The sequence below is a fragment of the Merops nubicus genome, unplaced genomic scaffold (assembly GCF_000691845.1).
Source record: "Merops nubicus isolate BGI_N331 unplaced genomic scaffold, ASM69184v1 scaffold17331, whole genome shotgun sequence".
In the NCBI taxonomy this organism is placed as follows: domain Eukaryota; kingdom Metazoa; phylum Chordata; class Aves; order Coraciiformes; family Meropidae; genus Merops; species Merops nubicus.
Genome location: NW_008586415.1, coordinates 1 through 14243, shown reverse-complemented (window position 1 = coordinate 14243; position 14243 = coordinate 1). Strand labels below are relative to the sequence as shown.

Sequence of the window (14243 nt, the reverse complement as noted above, 5' to 3'; positions counted from 1 at the left end):
GAGGGACTATTCACAAGGGTTTGTAGTGACAGGACGAGGGGTAATGGCTTTAAGCTAGAAAGGGTAGATTCAGATTAGATGTGAGGAAAAAATTATTCAATCTGAGGGTGATAGACCACAGGTTGCCCAGACAGGTGGTGGAGGCCCCATCCCTGGAGACATTCAAGATCAGGCTGGATGAAGCTTTGAGTAGCTTGATCTAGTTTGAGATGTCCCTGCTTATGGTAGGGGTGTTGGACCAGATGACCTTTGGAGGTCCCTTCCAGCCCAGACATTGTATGATTCTTGCCTTACAAGTACGTTTCAAACTGTATTGGTAGCAAAAACTGTGGAACCTAAGACTTACAGTGAAAGAATCAAGATGAATTTTATGGGTATTTCCATGATATAATCATGTACTAGTAAAGAGAAGGACAAGCATGTTGTTGTACTTCAGTTACAGCAACCATCCTAAGATTAGGCTAACATTTCAAGTTACTGCAGAAAAGTAGTGATGAACTCTGACAGAATACATAATTTTTCCCTTATGGTAGAGCACTTTTGAATGCTGACAAAATGCAGTCCAATGAAGAACTACAAAATTAACTACTCCAACTTTAGATCAAATACCTGACACTGAAAAAATATTAGTAGATTTTTGCTCCATTAAAAGTTTATGTGGCTTAGAGATTTGACTGTTCTACCATTTTCATCTTTTCTTTCTAGCATGCTAAGCAAAAATTACAGCTAGGTCTTATCTCAAGCTGCAGCAGTTACTCCAAATTTGTAATGGTTAGTATGAAGCACTTGCAAGCTGTAATCAGAACAGTATTTCCCACAAAACAAACACTCGAACTCAGGGGGGTTAAGGAATAAGTTATACAAAAAACATCAGCCTATTCTATAAAACTCTAAATCCTTAATTATAAGACCCACTTTGAAGTCATACAGCATTTAAAATTAAACATGCCGCTATTTGCAGACCTAACATTAACAGAGCAAAAATGCTGCTAAATTAAATACCTGAAGTGGAGGGGAGAAGTGAATGGAGAAACCTTAAAATGAACCTCAAGGTGTAGTCCTGAATGTGCCTCACAGTTCATTTGATCTCACAACAAGCTATTCACAAATTCTTCTGAGTCAGTAATTTGAAACGACTGTTAGTCAACAGATTACGCAGAGGCAAACATGTTATGACTTTTAATAAAAAACCTTCCTACAAGTCTGAACAGACTATTTCCTCCCACAGGAGACAGCTTTTAATCCTCAACTTTTACTAGACTTGCCATTTAAGGAAAGATTCATTTACAGCTGTGGCTTTTGGCACAGACAGATGTTCAAAATAAACTATTGCATGTACTAAACAGAATTTTAAATCAATTTTTTCCCCTCTAGTAGCAACTCCTACAAACCTGTTAAGAAAGGGATCAGAACTATTTGTAGTCATTGTTCTCAGTTCCTGAGACATTCCAGGAGATGACACGGGATTTTGAGATCCACCATCTTGTTCCATTGTTGGAAGCTGGCTCCGGAGAGCCAATTCCTAGAACAGGAGGAGGGGAAGAAAGAAAGATCACATTAGGCATTTGAATGCACTTCTCAGATACATAAACATATGACATTATAGGTAATTGATGCTCTTACTGTTTCCAGTTACAAGATTTAGAAGAAATTAACTTTCTGAAGACAAGCAAGAATTTTTATTGGCTTCAACAATAATGGAAATTCCACCAGTTATGGCCAGTATTACAGAGACCTTACGGTAAATATATTTATTAATAGAAATATCCATATGTTTACATAAATATTTTCTAGTTCACTTCAATATCCTTTTGCCAAGTCTACTCTTAAGATTAAAAAACACTGTTAACACTATCAATCCCTTAAAATACATCTGTCTAGAGCTTTTTCTTCTTTTCTTTTTAAATTCTGATTTAGTCCCCACTTTCCTTTTTACTTTGCTTGTTTCATTCAGCAAAGTTTAAAGTCTTTCCCTCCAAGTTCCCATTCACTTGCCCTGAGGCATGCATTTTGAAATTTCTGGTTGATCAAATCAGTGACTTGTTCCATCTATAAATCTTCAAAGCTCTTTGAATCCCTAGCTATTTCTTCATAAAAATAAGACACTGCACTTCTGAAGTTATCAATCTGTATTAGATATATATTTTTATGCATCTGTGTACCAACTTGAGTCAGTCCATCCACATAGCTTGTCATTACTACTTAATGAAAATCAATTTTAACATAAAATACACAAAATTCAAAGTGGGTAGAGATAAGAAGCATCTAATGTAATTTTCAGTGCCACCTCTTTCCTTTAAACAGGGAATCCACAAGTTACACACATGAAAAAATATAGTAATTTTCTTCAAGCAGCTCTCCTAAAACATTATCAATAGCTCACCAAGTCTGTAGACTTAATATATTAAAATAATCTTCAATTCAACTTCAAAATGATTTCTTTAAAAAAAAAAAAAAAAGTTATTTTATTTTCCACCAGACTCTACCAAATATTGAATACTTCCCTACCACCTGTTTTTTTTTCCCTTTTCTAATCTGCATATACTTTACCCCTGTTCCTGTGGATTATTATTCTACATATTCCTTTAATACCACACTTCATTTCTTGTACTAGAAGGTTTTCTCACTGCAGTTGATTGGACCTTTGCAAAAAGTGTACAAACATACCACTGGTTTTTCTGTTTGTCACACCCAACTGCCTAATCCAAGTAAATCCAGTCCTCTGCTCACCACCTCTTACTTGGTCACTGTTCTAATAAATAGTAATAATACTCCTTCTCCTCTTTTTCAGATTACAAGATGGTAGGAAAGAAGAGAAATCCATACATAGCCCCTTCTCAAGACCTTCTGACACCAGGGAAGAAAATACCCACAAATTCCTCTTTTGTACCTTCAGAAAAAAAAGCCAGTAAAAAGAAATAAGGAATTTGGAAAAACGGAAAAGTTAACTGTGTATGTTCTAAGTCCTTAGAAGGTAGTAGAGATGGAAGATTCATTAATATATGAATTTAAACAGTATGGTAAAAATAAAAGTTGCTCAGATATTAGCCATATAAAAAAGAAAAACCACATTTCACTGAAGGCCCTCTAAAAAGAGAAGCATTAAACCAGGACAGAGAACTGTGTTTTGCCTATTCTTTGGCACGTACAGTGTAGTGAAGTCTTTTTAATATGAATACTACTGTTACCCTTATTTCAACAACATTACTAAAAGTGCAAAACTACAACTATTTTTAACTATTTATAAGTAGCATTATTGCTCTTTATTCAGGATGCAGAACTAAAGCACTTCCTCCTAGAAATAGTTATTCTATTACTCATTCAAGTAATAAATTGAGGTCAATCTGTGAGTCTGAAAGGGAGAGAAATTACCCCAAAAGATGAGCTATCCAAAACCAAATACAGAGCAATTTCTAATCATTCTCTAAGATAAGCAAAGTTTTCCACAAGCCATAAAGAATGTATGAAGACTGTTTTTCCTGAAAGATGCATACAACGGAAGCTAAAGTTGCGTTGCTTGAAGAATGTTCTTTACATTTCATCATTGCAAAACTGATTTTCAATAAAAAAAGTTACATGTTTCCCATACTTAAAATGTATGGAACTGTACAAGCCTCCCCCAGCTCCAAAGAGAGCAATGTGAACTCTAGGCTTTTAGTTCATGCTTTAAAATATATCCTTTATTAGAAGTATTTAATGTCTGGAGGCAAAAATAAAACCATGACAAAATCCTGGCTTAGATTTCTATAACTTGATCTCATCCTATTTTTCTTCAGTATGTCAAACTTTTTAATTACCTCTGGGAAAATAAAAGCTTTGCATTCCTATTGTTAACATAAAAGCTGAATTTTGGTTATTCCATAGAGACTAAAGTGATCTGTCATCTTCTTAGGCAAAGTAATTTAAAAAAATAAGGTCAGCATTATGTAACTGGCTTTATCAGGCTGACCTTACGCTTTTTTTTTTTCATAATTGCATGCAGATTAAGTTTTACAAGTTCCAGGTCATTCACACCATGTCCAAATTAACTTAATAAAATTACTTCTTTCAGACCATTTTTATTTTTATCTTCATTATGCTTTTGAGGAAAGGTAAAAGACTCCCTTTGTGCAACTCATATCTTATTGTATTAAATGTACGATATGCTGCTCAAATTGAATTGATGTTAGGTGAGGTTTTTTGTGTTGGTGTGTTTTGTGTGGGTTTTTGTTTGTTTGTTTGTTTTTGTAAATTTACTTTAAAAGGGCCGATTGTAACCTTTCTGCCCCAAAGAGTGCTCAACTATCAAATGGTCCACAGGCTTCACGGGGATGGGAGAAAAGTGTCAGGGGCAAGAGAAGCCCATGACTCACAGCACCAGTTATTTCTTCAGACTAAGTACTTATGTTCTTGCTTGAATGTTACAGCATATGTACACAAGAAATAAGGAAAACACACAGACAGATGAAGACAAATTAATTCAGCAATGAGGAGTTATGCAATTAGTGAAGAGTAAGGAGGAAGCATAAATCGTTCAGTTTTGCAATCATGAAAACCAGCAAAATTAATTTAAGGTGATACCGACAGAGTGATAATTAATTGTATTGTACACACTTGGCAAAGAACTCAATGCTACAGAAAACACTGCAAGTGCAGATAAGGCATAAATGGGATAGACAGTCTGGCTATTCTTGTCCGGTTTTGCTGTCCTCTGCTGTGCCACTGCTTCTTACTCCTCCCGCTATCTACTGTCTACTCAGCCAAGGTGTCTCAGGGCACCAGTAAGGCAGGTACGTGTCAGCAGGAGTCAGCAATCATGAAGGCCATGCAGAGCTGGACATCCTCCCTTTACCACTTTTTGTTTACTTCTAGCAAAAGCTGTTATTCATGGCCATCTTGTACTCAGGTCAACATGACTCATCTTCTGCTGACCAATTGCTTTAGCAGCACTTCTGTGACTAAGTTTTGCAACTGCAAAAAGCATCAGTGACTTCAGGAAATCCACTGCAGTGAGCTACAACTTCTATACAGACACAAAATACCTTCAGCAGTTAGGGGCATAAAAAACAAGGGCAATGAATGTAGATCTGATTTACCCTGTAGACTTTCAGACAGGGTATTTATTCATACAGATCTATAGTCACCAGCAAGCAATAAAATTATTTTGTTCATCTGGAAAGCTTAGGTGCTGGAATTGGAATCAGAGCTTCTGAAATTGCAAATTACTCCTACAATACAAACATCATTCCTACTCCGTAACATCTAGCCACAGGTGCTCAGCAGTTCCCACTCAAATCAACAAAGTCCATGCAAACTAATAGTTTCAGTTAGATCTATGGTTTTCACAATAAGACATGAAGCTATACTATTTCAGAAGCTGAAGAACATTTAAAGCACGTAGTTCCCAAGACAGCTGAACAACAGCAGTGTTGCTTTTGCAGTAAGATTAGCCGAATTCCCGACTTTGTATAATTTGACGGCAGCCAACATACAGTTTCCACCTCAAATCCAGCCACACAAGACTCCCTTTCAATAATGCTTGCCTACTTACATCCAATCCTGCTGGCATTTTCCAGGCAACCTTTAAAGTAGTACCTTAGTGTACTGCTCATCAGAAACACTGAAGACTTAAATTATAATTACGTCAATGAACACTTCCGTAATTTCTATAGGACACCCAAGTCCAAGCTGCAACCCCATATGCTTTCACAAAACTTTGTTTTATTTAAGGGTGCTTAGCAAAAGCAGAGTTTTTTAAGTCAGGGCAGAGGAAAATGTATGCCTTCATCTCTTAATCACTGCAGGTCAGAACCCAGGGGCAATTCCCAAGTGACATTTTACTGATATTTACAACTGGCCTTTCACTATGTATTCTCACCCTTCTCGTCAGCTGGAACCGGCCCTTGGATAGTCATAGACTAAGACAAGTCAGAAAACCAACCTAGCTAAAAAATAATTTTTCTGATAGATCAGGTGTCTGATCTGTCTTGCAGTGTAGCCATGCAGCTACCAGATTATGAAAAAAACAGTGTTATACACATCCTGTTCTCGTGCTTTGTTATTAAAGCAATCTCTGGCAAAGGGTTGAGTTTAATGTCTTTAACTGCTGCAGTTCAGTTGGCCAGAGCATGTCGACCAAACCTCTCCGTCAGAAGCCATTTTATTCAGATGCAAATACTTTGCTTAAAAAATATCACACAACTCCTCAGCTGCAGTCTTCAGCCTCAGTTTAGGATGGCTCTAGACAGCTGGTTAAGCCTTCTCCTAAATTAATTTGAGTTATGGCACTGCACAGGTGTGCTGACTTACCTGTCAGCCTCATGGTACTCCAGAACAAAGCTCTGTGCAACTGACAAAGAGTAAATGGCAAGTACTTGACAGATGATCTGAACTAACCTTTAGCTACCTAAAATGCAAGTGCTTTCCTAGAAATGGGTGCCCATATAAATAGATGCAATAGGTTAAGATCTGTCACTACATGCCGAATTACTGCCGAACTAAAGAATTACAGAGATTTTTGGAAGGTAGTCCAGTGAATAACAACAGTTTGCTGCCTAATGAGGTAAAACACTCCTGCTAACAAAAATGTATCAACAGTTCAATGCAAACTGAGATAAACACATACAAAATTGATTTCTCCCTAATTGGAATCTTCCAAGTTACTTACGATGTCATATGTACTCTGCTCAGCTCCCTTATCTGTGTGAGGAGTTCTCCAGTAATATTTTGTTATTGATCTTGGGGAGTAAGAAATCAGTAACAATTTCAGTTCATCATGCAAAAGAAACATCAGAAAACTTAAACCATGAAGGACAAAGTAAAACTTAGTACTAGAAAACAGAGCTATCAAGTGGGTAAAACAAAACAAAAGTAGGGATACAATATTTACTTACACTAAAATTCAATACATAGGGTAGTATTTGTGACTATTGATCAAAAAAAGTTCAGTCAGAAGCAAAATTTTAAATGGAAATAAAACCTTTGCTGGAAAGACTCTTCACTGTGTCTTAGCTAGCCCTCCTCAGAACTTTATCTCTCTTCAGGATAAGGCACATCATAGACATTTTCTCTCAAATATCACGCAATAAGACAAATGAAAAGTAATTGACATAATATAGCTATGACCCTACTGCAACTATCCTGCTGCTTTTTTTCCTGCATCTTGTAAAAAATTTTCAAAAATGTTTCTGCATACCCGTGGTCATATTCTTTGCTGGTCAAAAAAGCCATGTTCAAAGACCAAATGGCTGGCTTCAGTACCTTATCTCTAGTTAAAAAACCCAAACCAAACCAAAATAAACAACCAAAGCCCAACAGCAACCCCCACCCCCAACATGAACGCCCTTGATGAAACAAAGACGAATCATTTATCTTGTCAATCTAGGTCAGCTTCAGATAACACACACTGGGATGGGAAATGAGATTTCGGGGATAACACTGTATGGGATTCACTAAGAAACTAAAATAAATATTGCCCACCATTTCCACTCTTATTTGAACACAAGTGTATCTTGTGATTTAAAGACACATTACAGGGAAGAGAAAAAAATCCCACGCAAACCTCCTCTATCTAAACCTCCTCTTATGCAACTAAGTCCATTGAATGGGCTTAGAGAATGGAAACAATTAGCAGAGAGCACATTCTAGGTATGCAGAGCTACTAAGAAAGCAGCACCGAGATAACAGGAAGGTAATCTGAAAAGCACAACTGAGCAGAGTTACAAGGAAGCCACATTGTGTCTGGTTCTCAGCCAGGGTCTCCATTCAGTGCTCGAAACAAGCAGGAGGTACAGTATGAGCAAGCACATACAGAGGAACTTAACACGTAAGCAGCCGTCCAGAATGCTCATCTTACTAGAAAATACCCCAATATCAGCAGCAGACAAATAAGAATTCTTCCAGTCTTAGCACAAGAAAGCGGTGTGCACAATATCCAAAAATAATGCCATCAGTACCTCAACATCATATGCCTCTCTTTTCATTGTATATTGGAAAATAAGAAATTCACTACCTCATTTCTAGCAAATTTTACAATTTATACAAAAGTTGACTGACATCTACTTTAGGTAAGACATTGCTGACCACCAGACGCTAATTGCAGAAAAAGGGAAGGAGAGCTAATGGGCATAGCAAGAAAGTCAAGTCACTCATTCTCTTAACTGGGACAGGTGGGTGTCCTTAAGGTATTGCCAGGTAACTGATGATGGTGAGGGTAAGTAACTGGACAGATGCTTGGTGTTTCCAAATTCCCTGAATATATCCATAGCTCTTGCATAGTAAATATGGAAGTTGTAATTATTGCTTCAAATACCTTTGATTTGACACTTAAGAATTACAATAAAATACATCTTCAAACACAAAGAGTCTTTACAGTGCTTGCTACAAAAGATGAAGCTGCATAACTGTTTAACCTTCCCAGGAGGTGTGTGCTCCGTCCGTAACCCTTGGCGTCGCTGCAGCATCGTGGCACAGAGACAAAAACTGGCAAGGACACAACGCTCACTCAGTACCAAAAAAAGCCTGACCAAAGATACTGACACAACCGTGACACCATATCCAGGTTACATGGACAAAAATGTCACAAAGGAAGAGGAGGCTTGGCTGGACATAGAATGTTAGACTAAATGACCTCCACCAGTCCCTTCCAACCTACTTGATCCTGCATTTAAGAAAAGCTCAGAGATTCAGTTAAAAGTTAAGGAACATATCACATTTTTTAAAATCCATTTAAAAGAGACCCTTCATCACAGGCAAGCTTCAAGAATGCTGGTGTTCTTTACAAGCAGAAGACCTCGACCATCCCTTTCTAAAATAGACTTATTCTCTCCAGAATTAAGAGAACTGAACATATGAAAATTTTCTTTTCAGTATTCATCAAAAGAACATATGAAATTTAGCAAAAGAAGCTATTATTCTTCCCCCAAGCACAACTTTATCGTCATGAAAGCAGATCATTCCACTAAACTTCACTAGTTTTATTCACGAAGAATGGATTTGTCAAAAGAGAAAAAGTTGACAGAAGAAATGCTCGTTCTTTCTACAGATTTTTCACAGATTCACTAGGTTGACTATGACCCGAGAGGATGTACAAACTGGGACTTCAATAATAGCATAATTGGAGAGAAGACAGACAATATTTGGCTCTATAGTATGAGGCCTCAAGAAGCATTTAGAGAACAATTTCCAGAAAGAGTTCTCCAAGCACCTCTTCCACATATGGCTACTCACTACATTATTGAAGTGACACACAAAACCACAAAAAATACATTTAGATGATACAACAGGAATAATCTAGTATTATAGAACTTTGAAGTTAACACAATTGCCTGCTTTTCTGACCAACGGATCACCCAAACACAGCTTGACTTATCAGCAAGTGCAGACTAATAAAGCTGATCCCAGGCAGGTGAGTATGCAGTTGACTTTGGTATGAAGCCAGTTTAAATGTAACTGGAGTCCTGATTTTTGCATAAGCCCTTTAATGAGTTTGCATCCCAAACAAAGCAGTGACCACTACATATATATTTAATGAGTTATCAGTAAAGTCCTTTGAGTTTTTGTACCTTTTTAGTGTTTTAAGCCAGAATTTCAATACATTCCAAAAATCTGATCTTATTAAGTATGAAACTGATCCCAAAGTTCTCTAATTGCTGCGTATTTCTGAGCTGGCAATAAGAAGTGGTGACTGTGGAAGAGTGAAAAATTGTATGACAAAGCTTCAGGCATACAAGAAAACACAGAATATGCTCTTGGCATTCAGTAAGAAAAACATCTCTTCTGAATAACCTGATTGTAGCAGAAGATAAGGTGTTTCCAACTGGTGTGGAGGAGTGTGCTTCTCTGTTTATTCCCAGCAATTCTTAAGTAATTTTTTTCTCTTCCATAATAGGATCTAGTATTGACCAATGAGATCATTATTATTATTAGGTTAATGCTCTACAAATGGATCAAATGATTACAGCTCAATTGAAATGCTTCCGTTTTAGAGCTGCACTGACATTGCCAAACAAGAAAGTATTTTTCTCCAGGGTGGCAGTAATGTTTCTACATTCTGAGGCTCCTATATTGAACATGAACTTCTCAGGAGAACTAGAAACATACAAATTTTGTAGTACTCTTCAGAATGCAATAGTACACCAGCACTCATGACTTCCAAACACAGGATACTTTCTTTTATTCTGTTTTTCTTGCCTAGTCCATATAATGTTTTTTCTTAGAAAAACAAAGTACAGTACAAGCCAATATAAATATTGTGCTAAGAACCAGTAGATTAAGAATACTGTTAGCAATAGCAAGCAAAATGCCGTCTGAATATATACATAAATCCACCCCTCCAGAGATCCATATTCCATATTCAACTTCTTAAGAGCCTAAAAGAAGTCCGCATTAAACTGTTTATTATGCTTCACATTTTGGCCAAGGTTCTCTTGGTCTGAACTTGGGAGGCTTTTCAGAATTGTTTCCTATACAGAAAATATTCTGCACAGGAACCTGCTAAATGCCAAAATGGAATAACTACATATCATATGCCCATAGCAATTGTTTTGTTCGTCTAAACTATTAAATAATTCTGTTATATTGTACATGCTTAAAAATAATAAATACTTCGAGTTACTTTTTATTGACCGGTTACAAATATCCTTCTTTGAGATCATACATGTTTAAACAAACTGAAAGAATATTCACATGAACAGTACTTAAAAGTCACAAACCTTAGACATAATGGGAGGTTTGCTTTAAACACACATTCCTGATGACATCAGGACTGGAACAGCAGTATCCTCAAGAACACTAAACAAAAAGGTTGTTTTCAATGCAGAAAAGTGTGCAATGAATAGCTCATTGCCTTTTAAATATTGATATAAAGTTGTGATAATGCAGGACTCTTAAAAGCAAGTCAGGTTGTGACCAGAGAAGTGGTTAAAAAAAAAAAAAAGTGTATGGCATAGGTTGGTTTGTTTTTCTTTTTCAGAATGCCTTGTCATGGCAAAAAGTTCCTCTGCTAGCCTAATTTAATGCTTTCATTTTTCTAGTTACTCTGAAACATCAGTTAAGAGCCTACCTGATGTTTTGGAGAATTTGCTGTGCTGGGATTGATATTCCGCAATGCCTAAGAGTAAAAATAAGATGGATAAAAATTACTTTAGCTGCATGGTTTGCCTATGCAGGCTGTCTTATAAACAGCATCTTTTGTAGTATCAAGCCCCCAGGACAGGCCAGATGAGACAGGATAAGGGAGTTAAGAAACTATGAAAATCATGACACAGTGAAACAAAACTCACAGATTTACCAAGGATGCGTATTTGACAGGGAAGCTTAAGGACCAGGGAGAACAACATGAAGGGAATTGGTTGTCACCTGGTCCAAAGTTAGTCAGGCTCTCAATGAAAACTGAGGCAAGAAGACAATTAGAAGGCCTACCTAGAAGCATGCTAGCACAGAGTAAAATGGTTGTTGGTGGATTAATTGCAAAGCAGGACAAGCAGAAGCCCGGGCGCTTAAGCAGAAAGAAAGTCCTGATGCCACCTTTGCAATGTAATCTTATCTAGAGTACTATAAAAAGTAATGGCTGTAAAGATGACCCATCTTACACCAAGAGATGCTGAAGATTCCTACAAAACAGCCCTCCACTACAAAGGGGATAATGGGAGTCAGATTCCAGGACAGAATACTGCAGATAATGAAGAAAGAGAAAAGCTGTCTTTGAGGACATCAAGATATTATTCTCTCCTGATATAAGGCCCATCACCCAAAGTGAAGAGGGAACAGGATAAGATTTTAAAAGGTTTTCCTCAGAGAAAAGATTAGTGCTTTCTCTGTCAGTGTCCAAAAACCAAAGAATATCTCAAGTATCTAGCACAGATGGTAGTAACTCTAAAATGTTCAGATGGAAAAATCGAAGCAGAAGTCAAAAGCAAGTCAAGCCCAAATTCAAAATCCAGAGATTCTGATGCCCAATCCTACACTTTTAACATTTACTATAGCTATATTCATGTAGTAGAAAAATACTGAAAAGAATCGGCTTGCAGCCTAATTATGAAGTTTGAAATTCTTTAGCATAAGAAAATCACATGTTCTAAATGCAGCACGAGTGATTCCCTTCTTCCACGTTCCACTCCACAGTTTAACAGATAAGGTTTTAGCGACAAGGTGTCTCCACAATGTATCTTACATAAACTTTAAAAGTACTCTCAAATCCTACAGACTATGACAGGTTCTACACGTGAAAGACTTGCCTCCACTTAAAAGGCAGAACTAAAGCAGCTGTGGGAAACAACTTCTTGCTTTTTCGCATGACTTAGAACTCAATGAGCAAGACACACATTCTCAAGAGGAATATCCAATCAGCTTAACAGTCCATGATGTCATCCCAATAGTAAAGAAGACTGTTCTTGGAGAGTTTTGTTAGAGAGAGGAACGAGGGAGCAAAATCCTTCAGTCTGGTAAAGTCACATGCTTTCACTACCAACCTGATACCAACAAGAGAAGAAATACTTTTTAGATCTCATTGTTTTGCACAGCCACTGGTCTTTAAGACTCACTGAAACAACAACTTAGCCAAAGCAAAACATAACATACAGAAGAAATAGTGGAAGTAGGTGTCTAACCTGTGGCCTCACCTGCCGCAGCAGTTCTTGATGCTTCAGTCTCAGCCTTTCCTTCTCCATCTGTAGCTGCTGAAGTCTCATCTGTTGTTGCTGATTGGAGCTGCTCCCACCCATCACACCACCCTGGGGACTCTGAGGAGCCAGAGGAGGTGGCTGTTTCACTGGAGCACTTTGGCTGATTCGCTGATTCATGGCTAAGGAACCAAAACAATAAACATTTCAAAATGAAATTCAAACACACACATGCAAGGAAACTATTATCCCTAGAAGCTACATATTAAAAACTTTGTAAAATACAAGCCATGATAGTACAAAACATGCAGTTACACTGATGTTCTAAGTATGAAATGTATGCTCGTGAGTTATTCCTGTGAAATCAATACAACAGCCTTATGTTTAAGAGCATATACTTACTCTAAAAGCTCCTGAAAACAGTTAAATGTGTAAATTGGTGAAAAATCCAAAAGTGCTAGAAAAATATTTCATGTTTAATTGGAAGGATCCCTCTCTTCTTCATAATGAACTATTCTCAATTTAGACACAAATAATACAAAACCCACTTTTCTTAATACTGTGAAATCTTAGATTAATAAACTCAGAACACATAGAATGACAAAACAGATCATCTCACTTATATCCAACTACATTTGGTTAAAGGGCACCATTCTTCCCAAAATTATGCAGGTCACAAAAATCATTCACATCCTTGTCGCATCAAGTTTTGAGTGTTACAGGCTCCATTTAGGACATTTTGACATGCAAAAGTAGAGCTGGTACAGAAATGGCAGTTGAATTTTAAAGCAAAAAATACTGCCATCAACATAGGAAACGTTTGCCTAGTGCTTCATTTTCTTTTACCCCACAGAAGTACAGGATGCATCTTTTCCAGGGCATGGAGAAAAAGAAGTGTTGTCTTGTATTCCTAATCCAAAATGAGAACCCATCTTCCCTTCCCCCATTAAAGCAAGGCCTAAGGCAACTTTATTTTATAAAATAATGCATGACTGGGATGTATCTACTTGACAAGCTTGATTTTTCCCCCACACATGACCAGTATGGTTAAAGTCAACAGAGGAACTGGAGTTGCCATAGTGAATCAAAGGGCTGGGAAAGGCTGAACGTATTACAAGAACACTACTTTCAGGGGCTTTCAGTTTTGGAATTAGGTCTCCACCTTGTTGTCCAGAACAGCCTGAATCTGTTAACATTCACAATATGCTGCAGAATGCATTTGCTCAAGCAGTGATGGGAGAGCGGTAGGGGGGTTTGTGTTTGTTTGGTGTTTTTTTCTGGTTGTTTCCCCCCCACCCTGGGTATGAAGATTATGGTTTATGAGAACTACGGGGGGGGGGAGGAGGGGAGAAGAAAGGTCTTGAGCTTCTTTTACGATGACAGGCTGATCTGGTACAAAGAAAACCATCTGTTGTATTAGTCTGAATTAATGTTTTAAACACATATAGGGGATTCCTGGAACACTAACACTTCTAACTCCCATACGAAAGGAGAATTACCTTACAAAGAATATGTACCATCTTTTCTCTGAAAAGCCTTTCAGTCTCTCCTGTCTTTTGAGTGCTCAATTTAAGGTACACTAGTGCTTTTCTTCTGTTTCAAGAAAGTCTAAATATATATGATTTTTATATTATATTATATATA

General features: G+C 37.3%; 1 protein-coding gene across 1 annotated transcript; it reads right to left on the bottom strand.

Moving 5' to 3' along the window:
- Positions 1-1391: 1391 nt before the first annotated feature.
- On the bottom strand, positions 1392-12781 carry LOC103780942 (yorkie homolog; the record flags this gene model as incomplete). The annotated part of the gene is made up of 2 exons (XM_008948646.1): positions 1392-1522; positions 12600-12781. Coding segments are annotated over 2 exons (313 nt in total), but the record flags the coding sequence as incomplete, so codon positions are not given.
- Positions 12782-14243: the final 1462 nt, after the last annotated feature.